The sequence below is a fragment of the Moschus berezovskii genome, chromosome 15, assembly GCF_049115385.1.
Source record: "Moschus berezovskii isolate FMDL1 chromosome 15, NW_MosBer_1.0, whole genome shotgun sequence".
Classification (NCBI taxonomy): Eukaryota; Metazoa; Chordata; class Mammalia; order Artiodactyla; family Moschidae; genus Moschus; species Moschus berezovskii.
In genome coordinates this window covers 72,394,711-72,420,994 of record NC_142474.1, presented here as the reverse complement: position 1 = coordinate 72,420,994, position 26,284 = coordinate 72,394,711, and the positions used below count along the sequence as shown (strand labels likewise).

The window sequence follows — 26,284 nt, the reverse complement described above, 5'->3', positions numbered from 1 at the left end:
TACTCTTGACATTACATTTTTTTTTTCCTGACCACTTTTACTTGCAGAGACCCCACATCCATAAACGACCCAATACCTTGGAAGGAATGCCAAAAAAAAGTTTGTTCATTTAAAAAGTCTGAAAAAGGGCCGTCTGTAGAAATAAACTTCATGAATGGGGCAGACCGGTGTCCCCGGCACGGAATAATCTATCTAGCCGGAATGAATTGGCAGGAGCCGGAGCCACATTTAAAGGGCCAGAGCGCGTATTCCCTCCTGCCCGCCCCCTCCGCCCCGAACCCCCGGGCGCGTCTAGCCCACCCTCCCCGCGGCCCCTCCGCCCGGGCCGCCCTCCGCGGCGCCCCTTTCCGGTCAGTGGAGGGGCGGGAGGAGAGGTGGGGGTGGGGGGGGTGAAGTCCTGAGCGGGTTTGGGTTGCAGTTTCCTTGTGCAGGGATCCTGTCCCCTCCTCGCCAGCGCCAGGCTCCTCCCCCGGCGGCGCGGATGACACTAGAACCTCCTTAAGTTCCGTCGCGCCACAGCTGTCTGCGAACACTGAGCTGCCTGGCGCCGTCTTGATACTTTCAGAAAGAATGCATTCCCTGTAAAAAAAAAAAAAAAAAAAAATAGGGAGAGAGAGAGGAAAGGAGAGAGAGGGGGACGGCGAGCGCGTGAGGCAGAGCGAGCCACGCAATCTGACCGGGCAGTTTCTGCTCTCCCGGCCGCACGCCTCCTCTTCCTCCCTACTCCTCGCTACCCAGGTTGGTACTGGCGACTTTTTTTTTTTTAAACTTTGATTTGTTTTCTTTCTCCATTTGGGAGGACTTTAAAACACGGAAAACGCAAGCCTCCTCTTTCGGAGAGTTTCTGGAGGCTGGAAAGTCGGTCCTGGGACCTGGGTCCCGGAGGGAGGGAGCTGTCGTTCAAGTGGGAACCGCTCAGTCAGTCCCGGGATCCCGGGAGAGCCAGGCAGCTGGGGATGCGCTTGGGAGTCGTCGGGTCCTTCGCTTCCTCCCGGTTTTCCGAGCTCCGAAGGGGGCGTGCGCCAGTGCGCGCGTGTTAGCGTGTCCCGGGGGCGCGGGCGCGGGGCAGGACGGCTCGGGGGGAGGAGGTGCCACTTCATAAACTCAGGTGCTAAGTACTTAGGATCTCATCCAGGTCTCCCCTTTCTCTCCTTTGCAGGTGGCCCAGGAAAGCCTCAGTCTTGGAGCCGCCGAGGAGCCCCCGGCGCACAGGAGCCTCACTTGCAGAATTCTAGCTAGTCCTCACTCCCCTTTTACAATTTGGTCCTTTTTAGCCCTCCCGTACCTAATTTTGGGAATTTCTTTTTTTCTTCCTCTTCTTCTCTTTGCTAAACTACCCCGCAAAGATTTATTTTTTTTAAAAAAAATCTCACTTGCTCAGCTTTCCTTCCCAGCTTTCCCATTCCCCCACCGAAAACAAATTCTTAAACGACCCCCGCCCCTCCGACGGCAGGAGCACCTGCGGAGCCTCGGAGCCCCCGACCGCCCTCTCACTCCGCGCGCGGGTTCCGGGCCCGGCGAGAGGGCGCGAGCGCAGCCGGGGCCATGGAGGTGACGGCGGACCAGCCGCGCTGGGTGAGCCATCACCACCCCGCGGTCCTCAACGGTCAGCACCCGGACACTCACCACCCGGGCCTCGGCCACTCCTACATGGACCCGGCGCAGTACCCTCTGCCCGAGGAGGTGGATGTACTTTTTAACATCGACGGTCAAGGCAACCACGTCCCGTCCTACTACGGAAACTCGGTGAGAGCCACCGTGCAGAGGTACCCTCCGACCCACCACGGTGAGTGCGCCCCGGGTGCGAGGACCACCTCTCACCCGACCGGCTGTCCCGGCTCCCCGGATCTGGGAGGCAGGGAGGGACCAGGGGGTGGGGAGAGCCGGCCAAAGCCCCCCTCCGCACCCCACCCCCCAAGTGCCGCTGCTGCTCCATTTAAAAAACTGGGGCCCGGAAATGGGCGAGGAAGGCGTCTCGTCTCGATCGTCGCTAGAGTCTGTTTTTCAAAACACTCGCAGCAGGCGCCTTTGCGCTGCTGCGGCCCGGGGGCCTGGCGCTCACCTGGCGGGCGCCGCGCGGCTGCCCTCTCTCCCCGCGCGGCCGCGGCTTCGGGGGCCTTGAAGGTCCGCGGCGCCGGGAGAGCCGAACCTCCGCCTCCGCCGGTCACCGCTCCCCAGGCCGGGCATCCGGCGCGGGCCAAACTTGGCTGGGGCTTAGTTCTTTCTAGGGCCTTCGCTCCCCTATTTATCCCGTGCTTCTCTCTCGGGGGCATCTGCCGGCGTGCCTCGGTGTGTTTCTCCAGCACATTTCCAGAGGGACCCAAGGAATGTATTTATTCCGCTCGCTGTGTTTCGGCCTTTCCCTAAAACTAGTGCATTTGGTTTTTAGGCGTATCTCTTAACTCCTAGGCTCCGAGGAAGGGAATTCTGGTGCTTGACCAGGTTTCGGTGGAAAGACTACCATTTAAGTTTGAGACATTTGGGTTTTCCTAGATTCCCGCCTGCACAGAATTTTCCTGCGTCTATGCTTTTTGGTTGCCTCCTTGCCTGCTCCCGGTAGCTCTTGCCTTTCTCTCTCCTCCTGCCTGCAACTGACCCATAGGGCCCCAAAGAAGATTTAGGATCCATCAGGATCATCTTTAGGATTCATCTTCTATGAATGCGATTCCAGTATTTTCTTCTTTCTTTCTCTTTTCATCTTGAGAAGTTCGGGGGAGTTCTGAAATGGTAAAGAGAAACCCAGTCCTATGTAGTTGAGAGGGAAAACTCTCAAACTTTCCATCTGTAAGTGGGTTCCCAGAGGAAAAGTAGGAGCAACATTTTAGGTGGAGGCACAGAGTTGCTGTCCTGGAGATCTGCCCTGGTTCCCCTGCTTAGATCGCAGGGCTGGGGCTGATGACAGAGCCCCTGTGGGAGCCGGCGTTCTCACCCTGCTGTCACCAGGTTTTAAACAATTGTTTCTGCAGAGGGGGTGCTCTTTGCCCTTGTTCTGTGCAGATCAGCAGTTAAGTGGAAATGAGGTAAATGCAGCCCTAATATTATTTACTATACGACTTCCTGCATAATGTGAAGCGTGGCCCTCCGTGCTCAGAGGACTCCCCCTCCCCCTCATCTCCCCTCCCCTTCCTCTCTGAAGATTTTAGTTTCAGTATTGTTCTTAATGGTTAAATAGAATGTCAGATGCTGAGACAGGTACTGGATTAAAAGATCAATAAGTGTGTGGATTTGCACTTGCTGTTCAGACTTACCCCTCTCAGAGTGTCTTTTGGTCTAAGTTAGGGCTGCCTTATGGCTCTGTATTTTAAAGGAGGGCTCAGTTTGCTGCGTGTGAGCTAAATAGGCACAGAAACTGGAATTTTGTGTCTCCGGGGCTCAGGTGAAAATTCTTGTATTACACTGGTGGAATCACAACTCTGGGGTTGAGATGGGCCTGTTTTTTTTTCAGTAGGATTTGGGAGGGTGACAAAGACAGACAAAAGTGCCGTCCCAAGGGTCTAGACTTGGTAACTTTCTCCAAAAGCCTGAGCAACTAATTTTCCTGCAAATCTCATTTTAGGCCTGGTCATTTATAAGCCATCAGTGAAGTAGGGGTACGTGGAAGTCACCCTAAAATGGTCCTTTCTCTCTCTTCCAAGCCTTGTCCTTCCTGCTCTGGGCCTGGGCTGCTGGATCCGTGTGCTCTTCTGGTTTTGAGCGGTCCTGCATCCTGGCTCACCCCTTTAGACATCATCCTTCACAGCCCACGTTCTTATCTGGCTGCATGGGATTAGGTCTGGGCTGGGGGCCGCTGGGTCATTGAAGGAAACCAATAAATCAAGTCAGGTTCCAGAGAGGGACCTCGGGGCTGTGATTTAGAAAGTGTATTTGGAGAGGCCAAGAAAGTCAGGGCCCCTTCTTGCTCCATCGCAGCAGGTCTCGAGGGTCAGACTCAGGCCCTTGACTCCCTGGATCTGGCGGGACCTTGGCGTGGGAGACAGGGGTGAAGGGGGTGTGCTGGCCCAGGTGCTGCTGGGTCAGTCTGTGTTGAGGTTGTCCCGCTGCCAGGGAGGCAGGGGTGGAAGGGCGAATGCCCACCCCCAGTGCCTCCCGGGGCTGCTCTCACCTGCCTGTGTCTCTCTCTGACCCCTTCCTTTCCCTACAGGGAGCCAGGTGTGCCGGCCACCTCTGCTGCACGGATCCCTGCCCTGGCTGGATGGTGGCAAGGCCCTGGGCAGCCATCACACCGCTTCGCCCTGGAACCTCAGCCCCTTCTCCAAGACGTCCATCCACCACGGCTCCCCGGGGCCCCTGTCGGTCTACCCGCCGGCCTCATCCTCCTCCCTGTCGGCGGGGCACTCCAGCCCTCACCTCTTCACCTTCCCACCCACCCCGCCGAAGGACGTCTCCCCAGACCCATCCCTGTCCACCCCAGGCTCGGCCGGCTCGGGCCGCCAGGACGAGAAGGAGTGCATCAAGTACCAGGTGCCGCTGCCCGACAGCATGAAGCTGGAGTCGGCGCACCCCCGCGGCAGCATGGCTACCCTGGGAGGGGCGGCGGCCTCGGCCCACCACCCCATCACCACCTACCCGCCCTACGTCCCCGAGTACAGCTCTGGACTCTTCCCGCCCAGCAGCCTCCTCGGGGGCTCCCCCACTGGCTTCGGATGCAAGTCGAGGCCCAAGGCGAGATCCAGCACAGGTAGGAACCTTCTCTCCCCCAGAGACCCTTCCCCCGGCCCCTTCCACAATCTGAAATCGCAGGCAGGGACGAGAGAGCCCGCCTTCCCAGTTCTTCCATGGGGAGATGAGGAGGTGTGTCTTGTCTCAGCCCTGTCTTCAAAGCAGGGGGCAAGTGGGATCTGGTTGAAAAGGCCCCCTTAGAGCTGGAGAAGGAAAAAGATAAGCAAAAACAAACCCCGATCTCCTGCTTGTCCTGCGGGGGTACTGGTGGGTGCTGGCGGTAACCTTTAGTCAGTTTGCAAGCCCAAATGGAAGGCGAGCGAATAAATCTTTGGTGTTTAATGCTAAAACGAAACCTCCTGAAACCCAAACAAAACAGGTCCCTCCTCTGACACCCCTGGCCTCCACGTCCTGGCTCTCCCCCTCTGCTCAGCTCAGAGGAGGTCAGTCAGTCACCGGAGGATAGCCCTTGACACAGACATGTATAAATAAAGTATGTGTATGTTTTTCGTCGGGGGCGGGACCCTGGCAAAAGCAGGACACACATTTTCTGCGTGGCAAAGGGGACTCGAATCCTGACTTCTGGGTAGAGAGGGGAGCTCCGCCCTGGGGAAGCAGTTCAGTGAAGATCAGAAGGACTTGTTACCTGCAGTATCTTCGGGTACTGGGAGCCCAGTACTAGACAGGGGCAGGAAGGCGTCTGACGACCTACTCCTCGATTGATCTGAAGCCAGAGGGGTTAGGAAGGACGGAAAAAGATTCCCCAGGTGCCTGTCTCTGCTTCCTCTGCTCATCTGCTTATAGAAGAACACCCTGCCCTCCCCTAAAATTGAGCTGCCTGTGTATTCTCTTGGTGTAGAGGCTGGCAAGGAAATGCAAAGCCCACACAAAATATTTTTTTTTTGCTTTAAAAATAAAATAATCCACTGCCCATGTCGAAGCGGCTGAATCAGAGTCGGGGGTTCTTTGAGATGCCTTTTCACTGTATTTTTTTTTTCCGAGATGGTTTTGGGAAGATTGGCGTGTCTCCTTGGGAAATATCCATTTCAGGCTGGGTGTCTGTTCTGGTCTGTCCTAACTGGCTACTCCCCCAACCAGTCTCTCAACAGACTCTGTAGACACTGAAGTGGTGGAAATCGCTTGTCTTTTCTGGATGAGACAACCAGTCTTGAAACAGAGCTTGCAAAACCCGGGTTTAGAAAACTTCCGAGAGAGGGCTCTGGGCGCCCCAGTGACCATGAGATCAGTTTCCAGGGTTTTTTTTCCAGGGTGACATTCACTCCGACTGCCTGGGCAGGACTGTCTCTATTTAGTTGATATGTTTCAGCTAATCCAATTATTTTCAGACTGCTGCACGCGACAGTTGCATTGTTTATCCCGAGCCAGGAACTTCACTAGAGCCCGGATGCGGTTAGGCTGACAGAAAAACTCAGACCTGCATGTTCAGTACATGAAAGTCGGCCGAGGGAGAGGGAGGCGGCGGGAGGAAGGGAGGACAGGCAGGAAAGCGGGGAGCGGAGGGTCCCCTGAAGTGGGGAGGGGGAGGTTGTTGATCAAGGCTGGACGGCTGCTGGCAATAAGAGCCAAACCTGTGCAGTTTTGAGGTCAGGTTGGGATTTTTTTTTTTAAGTTCTCTTTTCTGGTAGGGCTGAAAAGTTGGGGGGAAGATCGTGGTCTCTGAGGCTGGGGTAGTGGTTTGTGTGGGGGGAGGGGACAGAGTGACTTTTCCAAATGCCTTTGGTGCTCTGCCCTCATTTCGGAGTTTGATTCCCCCCGCCCCCCGCCTCTGTCATGCGCACCTTGTGCCTTTTCGGGTTTGCCTGCCTTTGTCACTTTCCTGGAGACTCAGGATATTGGGGAGGGGTAGGGGAGAGGGTTGCGGTTTCCCCAAACCAGAACCAGGGGCACCTATATACCTATTTTCTTTTTTTGGGTTGGGGAGAGAGGAGAGGAGCCGATTTCAATTTGGCTTTTGACTTCCTCCTCCCTATTCCTTTCTCACAGTTTGGAAGAAAAAAAAAATCCTGGGCCGCACACTTGGGCAGCGAGGGAGTTGGGACTTTTGGGAGTGTGGAGCGTGCAGGGGACGTTTCCAGACTCCTAAGGAGGGTGGACAGGGTGGGCATTCCTGAGAAGGGCACTGTCTTGGTTTTAGTGGTTGCTTTTTTTTTTTTTTAATTTAACCTCTTCTTCACAATCGCCTGAAGGAGGAGCCCAGAGACGAGAGGGTTGTCGCATTTTGGAGAAACGGTTGAGCTGTGGTTTAGGGCACCTACTGCTTTTCTAACGCCCGGGCTGTCGGGCTGGGATGTGTCTTTGCAAACAAGAGACTATAAGTCGTTTTTCTTCAGCAGGGGTTGGGCGGGGACCAATTCTTAGCTCTCCCCGGCTCCCCTCCATCGTGGGGCATGCGACTCCCCCCTTTTTCCTCTGCAGTTTCCGTACCCCTTTCCATCTAACTCCAGGCTCAGGCTTACAGTCAGAGGCAGAGGGGTGTCTGAAAATGGCTGTTGAATGCTAAGAGGCCTGTGGTTGTCACCTTAGCGCGAGGTGTCTGTCTGAGCAGCTCACACCAGGCAGTGAGCGCGGAGAAAGAGCAGGAGACAGTCAGGGCCTCCCTAAGGAAAACTGGTTGTTTGCTGAAGTCACAGATTAGAGGCAACAAGGAGAGAAGGAAAAAAAAAATAAGAGAAAACCAACGCGAGGCAATCGCGAACTTGCCGAGTGAATCAAGACAGAAAATTGCTCTAGTGTGCAGAGCCTTGCTGGAGAGGCAACCGTTACTGGCTTTCAAAGTCCCTCAGAAAAGGAAGCTGTCATCCTCCCTGCTGCCTGACAAAGGAAAGGAAATCAGACTGATGGTGTCAGGCGGGGACATCCCCAGTCCAGGTGGCCCAGGCGCCTGGGAGCGGGGCAGTCCAGCTCGAGCTGCTGGTGATGGAGGAGGCTTGGGGTCCAGGAGACACCCCCAAAGGTCTGGGGGGTGAGACAACGAACGGGGAGCCCGAGGCCCCTGTCTCTGCAGGTGGGGCAGTGGGTGTGGGCTGGGCGGTGGGCACGGCTGCCCCCGGGAGAGGCTGGGCCTGCCCCGTGGGGGCAGAAGGCCTGGGGGCCCCCGGGTGCCTGTGGCCACTCCTCGCCCACTCACCCTTCCCTCCTTCCTCAGAGCCTCTGCACCTTCAGCGGCCGCATCCCTCCCGCTTTTGACCCCAGAGCAGAGGCCTCTCTGCTTGTGACTCAGCCCAGAGCCTGCTGGGTGCCTTGCAAACCCTCCTGGCCCGCTTAGGGCCACACTCGTGTGGATCATCTCGGGACTGCTTGGAAGGCTCTCTGTAGACCCCAGGTTAAGAACCTTTTTGGAAGGGGGAACAAGGAAAGTGAAATCTCGTAACTCCTTTACATTTTTTTTTTTTTTTTTTGAGAAAAGCGAAGTGAATGAAACTCCTCAGAGTACCTCCAGCTTGTAAAAGGAGGCCACAGCCACTTTCATTTCCAAAAGTCCATTTCCTTCCCCAGAGTCTGTTCCTGGGGAAAAACCTAGGCTCTGGGGGTGTCCATTCCCTGCCACCCCTCATCCTGGGTCTGGGGCTTTCCTAAACCTGAGCAGGGCCCGGGCCCTGGGCTGGGCTTGCCCTCCAGGGGCAGTTGGTTCCCTCCCCCACCCCCACCCTGTCTTCTTGGTAGTTTGGGGTCAGCTGATTAATCTTTAAAAACAACTGTTAGGAGCTCATCTTTCTCTCCCACCATCCCCAAGCCTCCCCCTAGCACCTGGGAGATCCTCCTGTTCTTGAGTTCTGGTTGGCTTCGTCTGGGAGGGCTGTGAAACTGGTGTGTCTTCCTCAGGAGAATGAGCCCCCCAGGAGTGGGGCAAGTTCTCCCAGAAACCTTCCTCCTCTTCCTCCCCTTGCAGAAGTTCAGAAGAGCTGGCAGGCAGTTACTACAATAGCATCTGGAGGGCTTCCCCCTGGGGGCTTCCCCTCTGGGGGCTTCCCCTCTGAAGGTGGGCCCGGTCACTCTCCAGCCCCTAGAGTTAGCGTTGTTCCAACCTGGCCTGGCCGGTTTTTTGTTGATTTTGTTTGTTTGTTTTTTTGGAAAAAGAGCAACTGCAGGCAGGCCTTGGTTAATGAGCTGACCCGAGGGCCTCCCTTCCCCCTCCCCAAACTGGCCCATCCTCCTGATCCACTCCTCACCTCTTAACACTTCCCTTGGTTCTGTCTCCCTTCCCCCATCTCCAGCTCCCTAGCCTTCAAGACACCTCTGTGTGTCTCTCCAACCCTTCAGACTGGAGTCTCAGGGCCTGGGAACCCGAAGAAAACCTGGGCCTTTTCTAGAAGGAGAGATGGTGGGGAAGGAGTGGGTCCTACGGGGTCTTCATCTTTTCCTTGCTAGCCAGGGATGTTTACAGTTTTATTGGAAGTAAAACCTAAAGCCCTCGTTGCTAAAAATCAGCCAGCCAATTGATCCATCTGTTCATCTGTTTATTATCTGTTTTCTCTATCTAGCCATTGATGAATCTTTCCTTTGGCCTTATCCTGATCGTCATTATTTAATCAATCTATATAGACAGACCTGGTGATGAGAATGGATCATCTTTGTTTTCCTCTGAGGGAAATGAAAGGAATGTTTAGCTTTTGCCATTGTCCGGGGCTCAGGATTTTCCCAGGGAACTGTTTCAAGTTGAAATTCGCCTTCCTCCTGGGCTCTGCTTCATCTTCCCCATCGAGTGGGGCCGGCCCTGGACAGGTGTCTGTTGCTTCTGATTCCTGTGTCACTTCTTGGGCCAGGGAGCTGTGTGTGTGTGTGTACGTGTGTGTACATGTGTGTGCCTGTGTGTACATGCACGTATGTGTACATGGGGAATGGCCAGGCCATGAGAGGGCCGTACAGTCATTCTTTTTCAAGGGAGCTGGAGATGAGAAAGTTCCACAAAAGAAGAAGAGAAGAAAAAAAAAAGTTGTCTAGCTTTCATTCCCTCCTTCTGCTGGCAGCTTTTCCGTGTGTCTTGCTTCTATAAGTGACTTATGTGTGATGTTGTTTTCAGAAGGCCGGGAGTGTGTGAACTGCGGGGCAACATCCACCCCTCTCTGGCGACGAGACGGGACCGGGCATTACCTGTGTAATGCCTGCGGGCTCTACCACAAGATGAACGGACAGAACCGGCCCCTCATCAAGCCCAAGCGAAGGCTGGTGAGTTATCCCTGGGGCAGCCCTGACCTGACACTCTCCATTTTGTGTCTCTAATTTCCCCTCTTCAGGAAGGAGAGCTTTCTGCAGGAAATTGGCAGGACAGCTCAGAATCGTGTCAGCTGGCTTGGGGAAGCTTTCCTCTCGTCTTTGTTTTTTCTTTTTTTTTAATTAGATCTACAGGAGAGTGTTCTCTCTCTCTATCGCCCCCTCTGTGGTTCTTAAGTCACTTACCACATTTTTAAGGAGGCTGACTTCTGGTTTATCCAATTTTAAATATCTTCGTGGATAGAATGATTGCTTTAACGGGACCAGGGTGACTGATTGGAAGTGTGTTGATAGCCACAGTTTCACAGAGAAGGTTAGTAGGGGGATGGAGGCTCCCAGGTGCCACCCAGAACTTGTTTCTGGAGTTGTAGAAGGGGTCTCCCAGGAAGTGATGATTAGTGCCCTGGATAAGATCTCATGTGGCCAGGGCTGTAAGATGAATGGGGCTCATTAACGGCATTGCACAAGCAGCAGCCGGTGGCCTTTGTGGAGTTTTTCTTCTTCCGTGGCCTGTAGAATTGAGGAATTGCCACAGGTAAACACAGGGGAAAACTGATTTCTGTCCTGCTCCCTGGTCTCTGCTAGCGTCTAGTCTGATTTTCCCTTTGAACTCCCGCCAGCCTGGTGACCGTTTCCTCTCTCCCCCTTTTTTCCCTTTTTAAACCTCTTGACCCCTAGGAATACTTGAGAAAACCTGGCACAAGCAAGCACGTATAAGGAAAACTAGCCGGAGAGGTTCGTTTGCAAACTTGTCTTTGGAACCTCAGGCCAGATTGAATAGCAAGTGTATGTAACAGACAAATAAAAGCAGGCTTGGCAAATGATAACTCTAACCACAGTCAAGAGATCAAAATGCTTTTTGTGGTGATGACATTCTCCAGGTGGAGAGGGGAGGAGGGGAATTTCCCCGTGCCGATGAATGGATGAAGTAGCATCCCTCAGATTGTAAGGTGGACCCCTCCAAATACTCTGCATTCTTGTTAAAGAATTATTTGTTTTCCTCATCAGATTTTAGTGCAAATCAACACCTTTCACATCCTCTTCAGAAGAAGGAAAATCTTTCTAGCGATGGCCATGCCCACGTGACTTTAATTTTTGGCCATCCCAGGTCTCCAGGCTTTATTTTTTCTGATCTTTGCCCCTGTCTCCAGCTTTCTCAACCTTCCCCCGACTTGTCCACATGCTCTTTGGCACTTTTTTTTTTTCCTTTCTCTCATGTGCAAAGCTAACTTCCTAGGAAAAAGCTGCCGGATATCTGAGCTCTGGAGATAACTCATAAACAACAACTCAGCTTCCCCAACCTAAACATCAAGATGTTTGAACGTATCAGAACAAGACGTTGTTTGAAAAAAAAAAAATGACTGGAGGTGTTAGTGCAGAATGAATATGATCACACCACAAAAGAATGTTCTGAATCACTCCAAACCTGGCCTTAGGAAGAAAAGAGAGAAGGGGGGAAAAAAGAAAAGAAAACTAACAACAAAAACTTTCTTTTTGAAATAAATCATGATATCATGATAATCAGGCTCTTTTTAAAAGGTAAAGAAGAAATAAGAGCAGTAAAGTCTCAGACCCCGTGGTTGTTTGGTTGATGAGCAAGAATGCATTTGACATTTTCTCGACATTTCTTCTGTCTGGGGTGGATTGCCTCGGAGGGCTAGACTTGCATTTTATATAGTTTTGTCCTCATTCACCTTTCGTAAGAAATCTCTAGAACTCTGAGTAATAATCGCTTTTAATTGTAGAGTTCCTTTGCTGTCACATGTGAAGCTGTCTTTTCTTTCTTACTCATCTCTTCTGGGTGGTTTTATATTTTTTGTTCCATAGAATTCATATGCTCCAGAGAGACACTGGGGGCCCATTCAGGATATATATGCATATACTTAGATGTATTTGACTTCTGAGTGTCTAGAACTTCTTTTTTTCTTTCCTATATTTCCCTGTCTCTCCTTCCTGGCTCTGTCTCCAGTTTGCGGTTTCTGCTTTGCACTGAAGACCACTCCACCCCTTGGTAGATGCATATCTAACACCAAATAAACTCAGGCCATGCCGGAAATAGAAGGGAAGACCCATAGAAATATTTTTTCCTAGTGGTGGAGGATTTTCATAAATCTCTAGCTTGTTTTATTAATATACTTTGTCTTCTGCTAGTGAACCAAACAGTGTGACTTTCAGAGCTTCTGTATAAATTCACTGAAAGTCTTCAGATTCATGATACTGTCAAGACCCTGCAAAGGGCCGTGAGCCTCGTTATTCGGAACTCTTATTTTCTTGGCTGGTGTTTTGTGCTTGAACCACCCCTTCCCAGTTGTGGGGCTGAGAAATCCAATGCTTGAGTAGATATTAGTCTGTTATATCCAAGTATTTCTTTTAAAGTGTAGAAAACCAGGATGATAATAATCATCGCATGGTAATGTAATTGTCAGAATCCTTAAGCATCCATTTCATAACTTCATTTTCTTCCCAAAAGTATATAAGAACACCAGTCTTAAACAATCTTAAGTCTTAAGTCTTAAACAATCATGTTTCATAAAGGCAGGTGGACAGAGGCTTGTGGAATGAGAGACAGCACTCTTGGACTGTGGTGAATTATTTTCCAAATGAACTACTCAAAAGTAGAACCTTCTCAGTTACGAGGGAGAAGGGCTTTGTTTCCTTTCTAGTTCCACAGAACACAGAAACTAAGAATTACTGGAGGGAAAAAAAAAGCAAAAAAAAAAAAAGTGCCATAGCTCTGGTATTTAAACCTATAGAAAAGGGGAGCATCTTTGGGACAATTTAGTAGCTTTGAAAGGAAAGGAATCACCCTGGTTCATTCAGAATTGCCTCCGGGTTTTCCATATCTGGCCACTTTGAGTGCTTGGCTCAACTTCTTGCTGGATAAAATATTGATGGAAAATCTCACCCTGATCCCTGTCATTTTGTTCCATGCTCTCATAACCATGCCAGAATTTTCTTGATCACAGATAAAGAGCAACTAAATTCTTTCTCTTTCTCTTGGTTTTGATAATGTTTTTGAGTCCAGAGACAGAAATAATTTTGCAGTTGAAACTGTCTTTTTATGTTACAGGGAGTAGTGAGGAGATGAGAGGTGTTACCAGGGACCCACCTTTATTTTCTTTCAAAAGTTTTTGAGCTTAAGTTTATTTATTTATTTTTTTCTGAGTATGGATGCAGGGAATAGTCCCCTGATGCACTTAAGTATGTCAAAAAGTGAAAGAAAAATCTCCCTTTTAAAGGAAATGAAGGCCGTGACACAATCAAATAATTAAAATTCAGCTTGGGACTGACATCTGACCTGTGACCATTTGACTCTGTGAAGAGCCTATAGGAAACTTTCCAGGGAGTCAGATGAATTGAAGGCAGAAGTGGGGCCCATGTTCCTGGTGGATTACAGAAGTCCTTGTTCTTCTTAGTTTGTCTCATTAACTGAAAACCACTTAAAGAGGATGAAGATGGCTGTCACACGAGTTGACCGAATCTGAAAGCCTGGGCCGTGCACATTTAGGAGAGCTGCAGATGGGCTGGGTCTGGTTCCCTTAGGATGTTCTGGTTTGGTGCTTTCTCTGTGGCCCACCCCGCATGTGTCAGTCATATACACACAGACGTTCTCTCACACTGTTGGCACCCTGCTCTCCTTATCATCTAGCAGTTCTTTATTTGGGATCTAGAAGGCACTTCTGATGCTTGGGTTTCCTCTTCCTTGGCTGTTAGTCTGTTGTGATGACCACTATCCTTGTTGAGAGCTGTTTTTCTGGGGAGTCACTCTTCAAAAGGACCTCCTGGAGGGCTGGTGAAGAAAGCCACAGAGAGCCTGCTACCCAGACATGTCTAGTTAATTCCAAAAATTATTGCAACCCATAAAAATGAAACATCTGGTAGACTTTGTAGGAGAGGGGATAGCTTGTGATTTAGAGAGGTAGGGTCAGCTTTCGGATCCTCCCAAATTCTTCACCCCTGAGGACAGCAGGCTACCTACTGACCACCGGACCATGGTCTGATCTACTCCGAGTCCAGTGGGTCAGCTCTAATTTTCTTCTTGATGCAGCTTTTGGGGATCTTTATTACTTTCATGTGGGCCCCTTGCTAGTTTTGATTTCAGTGATAATTTTTTTTTTAAGTTGGTCTCCGCGGTTCTGCAAACCCATTTAACATTTGTTTTGATTTTTATCCTCCCCTGTCTACCCCCTCCCCAGTCGGCAGCAAGAAGGGCAGGTACGTCCTGTGCAAACTGTCAGACCACAACTACGACTCTGTGGAGAAGAAATGCCAATGGAGACCCTGTCTGCAATGCCTGCGGGCTCTACTATAAGCTGCACAATGTAAGTGTCCGGGGCCCACCCCCAGATGGTCTCCTTTGGCTGACGCACAGTGCTTGGCATTCCCCTTCCCTGGTCCCCTTCTTGATTTAAAAAAAAAAATTTTATTGGCATATAGTTGATGTGCAATGTTGTGTTCGTTTCAGGTATTCAGGAAAGTGATGTAGTTATACATATACAGGTATCAGTTCTTTTTCAGATTCTTTACATGTATAGAGTTCTCTGTGCTCTCCAGTAGGTCCTTGTCAATGACCCATTTGAATCAGCCAATGAGGAGCCTCAGAAAAATCATTGCAGTAGGATCCAGTGTGGAAAGGATTGGGCACAGCGAAGCCTTGTCAAGACTGAAGGGTTTAAAATAGGTCGATCCAACCTCTTAGTTTGTATTGGAAACAGAATGCATGGTGGACCTGGTCTGGGTTTTTAAGGGGGGAAAAAAAATCTTCCCCTTAGCAAACCAAAAAAAGTTGCCAGTCATATTTTGATATTTTCTTGCATTTTAAACTTTTTGCAAAAAAAAAAAAAAAAAAGAGTGTGCCAGAGAGTGGAAGAGAAAGGTAAATAGGATTGTAATGCATGATGCAGGAGTTCAGGGCGATTCAGTTACTGAGGGGTAGAGAGCTTGGCATAACCTGTGCTGTGAATTTTAAACAGATTCTCTGTATAAAAGATCAGAGATGAAATGGCAGAGATATTTCATCTGCTGAGTTTGTCCTCCCCGGGAGCACTCCTGCAAGGCAGCCTGCAGAGGTTATCCTTTCCAGGGAAAAGAGTGCCTTTTTCCTTATAGGTCATATTAGCAGAATGATAATTGCCACTCGGTCACAGGGGTTTGGCCATGTCAGTTTTGATCTTTCAATTTGGGGATCCTCCCATTTTGTGATATCTCTACCTTTGAAAAAATTCAGCTGTTTTTTTTCCCCCTTGTACAACTCCGGCTGACAGGCTGTGACCCTAGTGACGCCTGATGTTTATGTTAATCCCAGAGAAAGAATTTGTTCTCTCTCTCTGTATCTCTCATATCATCTCTCTGGTTCCGTCTGGTTTTCCTGAAGTCTCTTGGCCAGTCTGACTGGCAGAGTCTGGGAGTGAATTGGGGACAGGCAGAGGGGTTTGCTCAAAGCCATCCTGGCAATCAGCGAGTCTTATCCAAAGACATTTGCGAATTGCGGAGGAAGATTTGCTGGTTAGAGTTTTTGAATCACAGGAGAACTTCCCAGGGTAACCTTAGCAATCTAGTCCTTTGGTACCTCTTGGGAATGAGTTGATTCCTGGGAACCCTGTAATACACCCCCCTGCCACCATGTCATCTCTGCTTGATACTCAGGGCTTGGAGCTGATGGAACAAGGGTCTTATTACAATCCATCATTTCTCTCTCTTGCATCCCTAGACTGTGGTCTGTGTACGTTTATCAGCGATGAAACCCTAGGCCCTTTTTCAGTTTGGGAGATTTCCTTGTCACTGCCATGGAGAGAAGCAGATTTGGGATTAGAATCTGGAAGGTTTGGGGCCATAGAGTTCTTGTGCTCACCCAATGGTAGTCAACAAAATGATTTTGGGGGTGTGATGTATGGTTTGCAAATAACTTTCCTGTTGTTTGACAACATTTGAGCCTCAAAGAGTCCCGTGATGTAGACAGGGCAGAAGTTATTCTGATTTTGTTTTACTTGAAAAAATGATGACTCAGAGAAACAAGGATGAGGCTGATAATTAGAAGGGCCCGGATGGATTTCTGAATAGCGACAGACCTTCCAGGGAGATTGGGCTTCCCTGGTGGCTCAGAGGTTAAAGCATCTGTCTGCAATGCAGGAGACCTGGGTTCGATCCCTGGGTCGGGAAGATCCCATGGAGAAGGAAATGGCAACCCACTCCAATATTCTTGCCTGGAGAATCCCATGGACAGAGGAGCCTGGTGGGCTACAGTCCACGGGGTCGCAAAGAGTCACGACTAAGCGACTTCACTTCACTTTCCAGGGAGATCAGGAGCTCAGGACTGTTGGGGACCAGGGAAGAGTGAGCCCCTCTTTATTGTAGAATATACCAGAGATCTGTTTGGAGTAATGGATTGTGTGTGTGTATGTACTTCTTTCTGATTTCCACAGAAGTATAGGAATTATGAGAAATGAACCAGCTATAAATTTCTTTGACTGCTCAGCCACAGTGAGATGTGATCTCAGTTGTATCCAATTGAAAAGCCATCTATTTCTGAAAGATATGCTTTTCTCATTAAATCCAAGAGAAGTCAAAGGCCCTTCTTCACTGCTTACTCCCACTCTATTCTTTTTGTTTTTAAAATATTTATTCATTTATGTGGCTGTGTTGGGTCTTAGTTGCATCGTGGGAGATCTCTCATTGTGGCTCACAGGTTTAGTCGGTTAGTTCTCCAACCAGGGCTTGAACCTGTGTCCCCTGCATTGCAAGGTGGATTCTTAACCACTGGTCTACCACGGACATGCCCTCACCCTGTCCTGGGCCCCAGTGTCTGGGAGATAGACGCGTGCTCGTCCTCCAGAGTGGTTTTTCTGCCTTCTCTGGTTTAGTAAGAATTCACAGAAGGAGGCGGATTTGTTGTGTATTTAACAATAAGAGATAGTAATCTATGAACATTCTCATCTTGTTGTGTTTTGTTCTGCCCATCGAGATACCAGGCGTGCCCTAAGTTAGTTCCTGCCTCCTTATCTAGGTGTGTAGATAACTGCCTATCTCAGAATCAGTGCTAGGACTAGTTATCTGGCTTTGTGTGGCTATCTGTGCAACTAGATATTATATTTAGATACCTGGCCCTGTATATCTAGGTATCATCACGAAGAGCATGTGTCTAGGTGATATCTCGGGGGAGATTTGATGTGACAGTAGATTCCTATCACCTCTGTAGGCTGCATCTTTATCTTGATTATAACTTTGAGGAAGAAACCCTGAGACGTTCTCTGAGCAACAACCTTTCAGGTCGTCTGCCGTCACTCACTCGGCCTTCCTGTGCGAGGGGCAGAGCTGGGGTCAGCACCCCCCGAGCAGGTCTGCACTCCTGTCCAGGTGACCAGCTCAGCCCCTAGAAGCCGTGAGTTTGCTGCTCCCAGAAGTGTTATCAGCAGCCTGGCCCTCTTGACTTCTGGGTTCTCACTGCCTTCACTATCTTTTTCTAGCTTTTGGAGCAAACAGGCAGATCTTTGCGTCATGAAATCTTCTCATCCTCTCTTCTTGAGGACCCTGGAGGAAGAAGTGGTTTCTTCTCTAAGAAGTCAGGAGTGACTAAGACCCTGACCTTCCCCACTTGAGTCCCTTTGCCCATTTCCCTGGAAATGGGACTGAATGTGCGGTTGGTTTGCTGTGCGGGGCAGGTGGCTGCTGTTGAGGTCAATCTGATTCTGACTCCTCAAGGGGAAAGATCTTAGTTTGCTTTGTCAAGTTCCCCCACCCCCACCTTAAGCAAATGTGTATTCAAAACAAAACACATGGGGCTTATCAGGAAGCAAGTGATGCTGTGCTGCGCTGAAGACAAGAGCAGTGATCATGAGAGTCTGTGCTTGTCGGTCTTTTTCCTCGACTTCATGCTTGGTCTTTTTTTTTTTTCCCCCTAAATCTTTTGTTTACCCTGGAATTGTATTTGTTTTTTTTTTTTTTTTTGGCCACTTGGAGTATGGGATGTTAGCTTCCTGCCCAGGGATCTAACTCTTGTCCCCTGAATTGGAAGCTCAGAATCCTAACCACTGGACTGCCAGGTAAATCCCTCATGACTAGGCTTTGCTTTTTAGGAGGAGAGTGCTTTCAGGCAAGCACAGGGCTTTGCACCCGCTAAGTGAATATTAAAGTCTGTGGATTGGTTGTTTCGCTGCTCATCTAGTTAGAAGTGAGTTGTCAGGACCAGGTAGAAATTGCAACTTCATTATCACAGTTGCTGTGGCGGGGGCAAGAGGTTACATTTTTGCAAAGACGCGTTATATTAAATTCCGACCCCAGAATGTACAAATTTCAGGGGAAGATTTTATTTTTTCCCTGTGTTTAAAATGACTTAAAAATTTTTTATGTCTAATGGGAGGGTGATTGCTTTACAGTGTTGTGTTGTGTTGGTCTCTGCCGTATAACACCATGAATCAGCCGTAACTATACACGTATGTCCCCTCCCTCTTGAACTGCCCTCCCGCCTTCCATCCCGCCTGGGGGTGGTCACAGAGCACTGACTTGACCTTCTTGTGTTATGCAGCAACTTCCCACTAGCTGTCTATTTAGGGGGAGATTTTACAGCACCTCTTGTTTCAAAAGGCCATTAGAAGAGAGGCATGCAAAAATTACTTTGAAGCAGTCTGGGCTTCTCAAAGCAGAGAGACAAAACCCTTAAGATCAACTGCCTAGTGGTGCCAAAGTTCTAAGTCAGATTTTGGACCAGTAGACCAGATATATTTCCTTCTTGAAAATCCCTCCCTTGCCTCTCTTCTCCTGAAATCGTGTAAGGTAATTCTAGGAAGAAGACAAGTTACTAGATTTTAGTGAAGCAGAGAAATACAGCCATCTTGGGTGGCTCAAGAATATGGTCCTTGGGGACGGAAAGTTCCCTGGGACAAACTTTCCCCCTGAGTGATTGGTGCAAATGAACAAAACGAATAAGCCCTGCTTCGAACACTTTATCTGGGGCCTCTTGGCCTCTGAAATTGATAGAGGCTGAGACCACCCCATCGCAGAACCTTCACTTGCAGAACTCTGGGGTCTCTGGGAAGGAGTCAGGGGGTGCAGAGAATAAGGGGCCCCCTGAAAGCAGATCCCTGATCTGGGGTGGTCAGATGAACCTGTGCCTGGGTGTGGAAGTCTGCCCCTCTCAGAGCCAGCCAAAAAAAAGTAAAAAAAAAAAAATTGATCTCTGTTTAGATTAACAGACCCCTGACTATGAAGAAGGAAGGGATCCAGACCAGAAACCGAAAAATGTCTAGCAAATCCAAAAAGTGCAAAAAGGTGCACGACGCGCTGGAGGACTTCCCCAAGAGCAGCTCGTTCAACCCCGCCGCCCTCTCCAGACACATGTCTTCGCTCAGTCACATCTCGCCCTTCAGCCACTCCAGCCACATGCTGACCACGCCCACGCCGATGCACCCGCCGTCCAGCCTCTCCTTCGGACCTCACCACCCTTCCAGTATGGTCACCGCCATGGGCTAGGGTCCCTGCTCGAGCGACGCTCACAGGGCTCCAGCCGAGAGTCCCTCCGGCCCCCTTCTACGTGCATTTTTGCAGGAGCAGTATCATGAAACCAAAACCCGATGGATCTGTGTGTTTTTGCAGGCATCAAGCAACCTGATGTGGCCACTCGGATGACGCAGCCTACCATGCTGTCTGTGTTCTCACTCCCCGAATCTGGATCCCATTTGTGAATAAGCCATTCAGACTCACATTCCCTATTGAACAGGGTCTCTCTAGTGCTGTGAAAAAAAAAAAAAAGTCACCGAACATTGCATATAACTTATATTGTAAGAAATACTGTACATTGAAAGAAGAAGACTTGATTGCCTCTCGGTCGCTGTCGGGAAGGCACGGAGGATGCCATGCCTTTGAAGGACGATGGGGGGTGGAATAAAGAGTGGAGATTAAGAAGAAACTAGGTCTGATATCCAAATGGACAAACTGCCAGTTTTGTTTCCTTTTCCTGGTTACAGTCGTTTGATGCATTAAAAGAAAAAAAAAAAAAAAGGAAAAAAAAAATTTGTAGGCAAATCATTTGTTCAAAGCTGTGGGCCTCTGCGTAGGAAATTCTATTACTCCAGGCAACGTGTTCCACTCTCAGGTTGTCCTGGAGGGTTCAGCTAGACTTTCCTGGGCCTTCAAGCTTTGTGAACATGTCTCTGTAATTGTTGTTTGTATGTATAATTCAAAGCACCAAAATAAGAAAAGTTGTAGATTTATTTCATCATATTATACAGACTGAATTGTTGTATAAATTTATTTCCTGCTAGTGTTAAGTACTGCTTTTTTTTTGTTTTTATTTCTATTTTAATATTTTCTTTCTCTCTCCATTTTTGGTTGAAAAAACTAGGTGACGTTCAGTTGACCTGAGGTGGTTGTGCTCCACGGGGCTGATTTTTTTTTTTTTTCCATTTTGTTTCTCAATGATATTTATTAAATAGCTTCTAAGGGTACAAGAGCATATGTCCTTTGTCACTTCTCCTGCAGCCTGTGCTATGAGGGTAGCAGCGTATGAGCTACCCACGTGCATGTCAGCGGCTCAGGCCCGCCAGCCCTGGGTCCTGAGAGCAGCCTGGCTGAATGTTAGCGCCTGTTGTGTTCTGTGTTAGTGATCACTGCCTTTCATGCAGTCTGTTGGAATAATAATATAAAGAGATAATAAAGTTAAAATATTTAAGAAACAACCAAATAACATCGTATTAAGAGTGGTGACCAAGCTCTTCTAGAATCTGGTAGCTCTAGCTAATCGAAGCAAAAGGAGTTTAAACAAGATAACAGAGCCCAGTTGTGTTCAGTTAGCCACTGGGAGAGGATGCAGACCCCAGACAGGAACGTGGATGTGTTTGGGAAACTGGGCATCTTGGGAGCTCGCGATGCAGCCGGGAGGAAGGCATCCCCGGGGCTGGAGGAAGTTCTGCGGTCCGCTCTGAGTTGCTCTTCCCTCCTCCTGGTCTGGCCTCGAGGAGATCTTCTCGCCAGAGAAATGGGAGGATTTCCTTGTTGAGATTCTCAGGCGGGCGGGTTGCAGTTGAGATTCCTCATGGTTCTCTGCAAGATGGAAAGGAGCTGGGCTGGGTCTTGAGTTTATGTCTGTTTTGCTTTTCTACTGTTGAATCACACCACAGTGAAGGGTGGGTTGGAATGTTTGCGAAACATGAAATAACCGTTTTGTAACTTACGCTGTATAGTTTCCTTTGACTCTGTTGACAGAATGTGTAACCCTGGCACACATTTGAAAAATCTCTGTTAATTGCCTCTCTGCTTTCTTAGCAAATATTTCAAAGCTAAAGCTCAATGTTGAAATAAAGAAGTAGAGAATTACTGACATGCACGTGAGGATCTGCCTGGCTCCTAATTTGGACGTGGTTTCCGGTGACTCCTGAAGCACCCAAGGCCATGGGCCGTGGCCGTCTGTTGCCATTGTAAACTTGGGTGCAGTTGTTGCTGGAGAGTTCCAGTGTCTCAGGGTTTGCCACTTTTTCCCTCCATACAGATTTGAGCTGATGCCCTTTCACCTTAAGAACAGGGAGTTCAAATTCTTGACATTCTTGGGGGTGGGAGAAGGACAGGCGGGAGTTGGGGGCACACATAGAAAATTCCCAAACTCAACAATCAAGTTACATTTTGTCTTAGGTGCTGTAGCCATAAAGGATCCTATTGGATCCTACTCCTTCTTCAGAGAAACGTCATTTTATCATTCAATACCTGGATTTAACATTCTAAGATATTTCTGGAAGATGATGCGGAAGATTTTTAAAAAAAAAAAACTATATTCTCCAGTTTCTTGATCAGGATGTTATCATATGTTTTCATAGTTTTCAATCATTTTGTTCTTTCTTTTCTTCTAAAAAAGACATACTAGAACAGTGACCCTGAGAGGGGGTTTCCTCTAGAAAAACAGAACACGATTGTAGATCTAAAATGCTGCTCCAATATTCTTGATAAACTGTGCCCCTAATTTTCCATCTGTTTCTCCCTCGCTTTTGAAATATTTGCGCTTAGCTCATCCATAGGAATATACGGGCACGTTTGGATTATTTCTTGAAAACATTTTCAGAGCCAACACAATACAAAAAAGACAAACTGCGTAGTTATTGAAAGATTTTGCTGTGTATGAACTCTTCAAACAACTGGACGTTCATGATGTAAACATTTTGAATGGAAGTACTTTCATTGATTTAGGAGATAACTATTGAAGCTCTAGGTTAAAGTCCATTTAAGAGCTATTAAAAAAAAAAAAAAGCAGTGTAGGAATTAGAGAAACCAAGGCTCCAGTGTCTCAGTCTTATGACATTTACAGGTTATTCCCCTTTGAAACGAACGACGTGAGCTGTGGTGAGTTTCCTGGTTGGGCCTGGGTGTTGGTCGCCAGGCAGGTGGAAGGTGTGACGCAGTGGGGACACCCAGAGTCTGCCTGCTGACAGCAGTGTCTGTTTTTCTAAACTTTTGAAATTAGAATTATTTTTAGTTTAAAAATATTTTTAAAGCTAACTCCTCATCAGGGGACATCATTTTAGGATTTCTTAAGTCTAGAAACAGTTTGAAAGCAGCCAGTTCTCCCCAGGTAGAAACGGACATCGGACCCAAATTCAGGAAAACACCTATTCCTTAAACTGAAACTCAGAAACACCAATGCCATCCATTCCTGGCTGTGATATCTGCCTCAGAGTCGTGAACTGTCCCGTTTACTTTCCAAAGATTTAGAAGCATCATGACTCCACGTTCTCCTGCATTCCATCCTCTGTCCTCAACCCGAATCCGTCCCCAAATCCTCGAACCATTTTTGTGATCCTTCCCAGATAAGCAGGCATTACTAATACCCCTTCCATTTCCAAGCTGAGCAGAGATTAAAGTTTTTTTTTCTTTAATTAAAAATTTTAAAATCACAGAAAGTCGCAAAGAAAACGGCTGAGCGAGAGCATTTTGTATTAGAGTTTTATCTGGAGAGCAGAAATGTTAACCAGGATCCAGAATAGCTGAGTAATAATACACCAACCCCTTCCTGCACTTTCAGATGAAATGAGCTTCTGAAAAACATTTTCATTTTCGCTTATTCCAGCTTACTCAACCGGTGTGAACACACCCTCAGATTGGGACTCGTCTGCTCTTCTTTGCAAAAACCCAGTAAAAGGAAAATCTCACAATTCAGAGAAATTCATTGATCATTTGAGACGTGTGACCACCACAGTCTTAGGAGTCTGGGAACTTGGGTTTCATTCCTGGCTGTGCCACTAACGATCAGGGTGACCTGAGGCTCTTTGTTTGATTTCTTTGAAGCTGGGCTGTTTGTCTGCACCATTGGAAGAGATGCTAAGACTCATATGAGAAGGAAAATGCCACGATTCCACTGGATTTTTAAAATATTTTGGAGAGCATCCTTTACTAGGAAAGACATCCTCATACCCTCCAGTTAAAATCTTGAGCAGACTGTCCTGAGAGCCTGCAGCGGTGCTGGTTCGTAAAAGTCCAGTTGGGCTGGGGGTCATTCCACTCCCATCTGTCCTTACTACTATCTTGCGAAACACAAATTAACTTGTGTTTTGTGACTGTCACCCTGGGACAGGAGTTAGTGTCCCAGCCTTCAGATTCCCGGCTCTTTCTGAAATGTGTCCTGGCCCCTCTTGAGCGGAATACACAGGACTTGCTTGTCCAGCTGATGTTGGCAGCATGGTTCAGATTTCAGTCAATCCATTGTGTAAAGAAATTCTGCCTGAATCGCTTACAGCCTATTCTAGGGAGACAGCCAGCGCCTAGCCTTTCTTTTTCCTTATGCTATCTCTCCATCACTCTCTCTCTTTCTCTTTGGAGAAGAGGATCAGCAGAGGAATCAGGTCAATAGTCCCCCAGAGCTGCTCCTTTGGGGTGCTCCATCCAGCTTCTGCTTTCTCTGAGCTGTTCCTCCCTCACCCTTGACCTTCTTTGCAGGGGATCCTGGTACATTAGCCACATTGTTTGGGGTGTGTTTTTACAATCCCCTGTCATGTCTGTGTGCACAGTTTGGCGTGGGGATTTGGAGAGCAGCCCCCTCCCCCCTGGCCTCCTCCACCCCACCCCACCCCCTCGGTCTCAGGCTAAACAAAAGACATGCAGGACGAAGCACTGGGCTGTGCTGCTGGGGCCCAGCAACAGCCCGGAGGCCTGCACCCACCTGGAGGGAGCTGCAGCTTCTGAACGAAACAGCTCTGTACCCAGCCTTGTGCAGTTTAGGATTGTGGCGTGAAGACACACAGGGCCGCCGGCTTCTGGCCCCGGCTTCTAGTTCGGCGTTGTCCTGAAGGGGACCCCACTGCAGAAAGATGGGGTCAACTCCATGCCAGACTACCAGGTGGTGGTTCAGTCACTCAGTCGTGTCTGACTCTGTGACCCCCATGGAGTGCAGACCGCCAGGCTCCTCTGTCCATGAGATTCTCCAGGCCAGAATACTGGAATGGGTTGCCATTTCCTTCTCCTGGCGATCTTCCCAACCCAGGGATTGAAACTGCATCTCCTGCATTGACAGGTGGGTTCTTTCCCACGGAGTCAACAGGGAAGCCCAAACTACCACTCGCTTTAAGAAACCAGCCAATTCTGCTTGACTTTTTTTTGGAGGGGAGAGGGCAGTGTGCATAAATAAATTCCATAAAATGGACGGTTTTTGTTTTTCCCCTCTCTACAGAATTAACCAAACTTGTAAAATACCCCTCAAATTTTTTGAATTAATTAAAAAAAATTTTCCCCCATTTTTTTTTTTTTTTTAAAGCAGAAGACACAGGATTTGGGATGCTGCTGAATGGTCCATGTGTAGTCTGGTCTTTTTAAGTTTTTTTTTTTGACATGGACCAATTTTAAAGTCTTTTTTGAATTTGTTACAATATTGCTTGTGTTTTATGTTTTGGTTTTTTGGTCTTGAGGCATGTAGGATATTAGCTCCCAGACCAGGGATAGAACATGAGCCTCCTGCATTAGAAGGCGAAGTCTTAACCCCTGGATTGTCCGGGAAGTCCGTGATCTGATCTTTTGAATAGTTGCTCAGGAATCGATGTTGGAATCCAATGGACTGGGAGATGGGGCTGGATGGGGAGGGGGCTTGGGTAGAACCTGTGCTTTCTGAGGGTCATTACACTCCATCTCATAAATTGGGAGGGGTTATTGAGTAAAATCCACCTGGTTAATGCAGCCACTCCCTCCTCCCTGGAGGGTCCAGAGCAGACCTGTCTTCTATGAACTTGAGAGCTGAGTGCACGAAGCCCTCTGCCCTTCTCCTGGAACATTTCAGGACTTCCTGGTGGCCTCAAGCTCAGCCTCCTCCAGAGAATTCCTCATATCCCAGTTGTCAACCCATGACGCTCACGCTTCTAAAGACCCCAGGATCCCTGACAGAGGCCTGGAAACACAGGGGCCTTCTAGAAGGGCAGGGGGCAGGTCACTGGCCCCATCTGGCCCTCGTGGCTCCTGCAGACTGGATGATAAGAGGACCAAGAGTGAGCGTGCGGCCTGGAGGCCGCTGTGCTGCACACATGGGCTCTCCAACAATGCTTAGGACCCGCCAAACTGCAGAGGGAAGATGACCCGACTGTGAGTGAAGTCATCCCTCCTCTTAAGAGCTTTGCAGCCTCTTTGGGGAGCTGAGATGTGCCTGAGAACCATTATATTGGTTCACTGGCAGAGCAGGTTCAAAGGCTCAATTCTCTGACTGTAACCAGGAGAAGAGGAGGACTTCCCGTCTTAATTGGATCAGGGAGCCTGCAGCTGCCTCTCGGGCTCCTGCCCTGTGATGGGTGTTGGCCTGAAGGCCTGGAATTCAGAGCTTAATTCCCTGCACCCCCGATTCCATCCGAGGCTGATTATCCAGTCTGGGGATCAATCAGGCCCTTTCGGCAACATTTCTTTAGAGACTGAAGAGCCAGCTTGTTCCTCAGCCCGCCCACTGGAAAATGGGGAAGAGAAATGAAAACACCTCTGCCAGCCTGCCTGACTCGTCACCAGCAGCTCTGATGAAGGTACCAGTTTTCAGACTCTAAGGTGAGGGCTAGGGATTAGGTGTCTGCTTTCCATTACCACAGATAGAAGAGCTGGCAGGATGTTCACCCTCAGAGCCAGCTGGCTGGACCGAGGTGAAAGGAGAGGAGGAAAGAAAGAGGCATGTATCAATCCACTTTTTCCATCTCTGAGGTCTTCAGAGGTACACGGTTGGCCCTGTTTCCTCGCCGTCATGACCTGGGAAACTGAAGATGGAGGGACATATCTGAGTTACCTGAAGACGCAGAGAAGCCTGTCCCCAAGGGCCAGTCCTGGGCTGAGGGGGTGCTGGTGTGTCTGTTGTCAGCCTTGACAGTAAATGACAGAAAAGCCTACGCTTGTAACTCTTTTCATGTCAGGGAAATGCTGCTTTGATTTGCTTACTGCTGAAAAAAACAATTTTTGATAT

General features: G+C 48.8%; 1 protein-coding gene across 2 annotated transcripts; it reads left to right on the top strand.

The window, feature by feature from the left end:
• The first annotated feature begins 536 nt into the window (after positions 1–536).
• On the top strand, positions 537–21,204 carry GATA3 (GATA binding protein 3). 2 transcript variants are annotated; one of them, XM_055427298.2, is made up of 6 exons: positions 537–738; positions 1,160–1,786; positions 4,142–4,678; positions 9,704–9,846; positions 14,088–14,213; positions 19,072–21,204. In XM_055427298.2, exons 2-6 carry the CDS (start codon positions 1,546–1,548, stop codon positions 19,354–19,356), a joined length of 1,332 nt encoding a protein of 443 aa, XP_055283273.1. In that variant the 5' UTR covers positions 537–738; positions 1,160–1,545; the 3' UTR covers positions 19,357–21,204. The 2 variants fall into 2 exon arrangements, with proteins under 2 accessions (XP_055283273.1, XP_055283264.1); XM_055427289.2 differs by having other exon boundaries at positions 539–738; positions 9,701–9,846.
• The last annotated feature ends 5,080 nt before the right edge of the window (positions 21,205–26,284 follow it).

Excerpts from the sequence above, each read along its gene's own strand:
- GATA3 (XM_055427289.2), top strand. The coding sequence starts at position 1,546 with ATGGAGGTGACGGCGGACCAGCCGCGCTGGGTGAGCCATCACCACCCC. Across the intron at positions 9,847-14,087 it reads TCAAGCCCAAGCGAAGGCTG|TCGGCAGCAAGAAGGGCAGG; the intron begins GTGAGTTATCCC and ends CCCCCTCCCCAG. Across the intron at positions 14,214-19,071 it reads TCTACTATAAGCTGCACAAT|ATTAACAGACCCCTGACTAT; the intron begins GTAAGTGTCCGG and ends ATCTCTGTTTAG.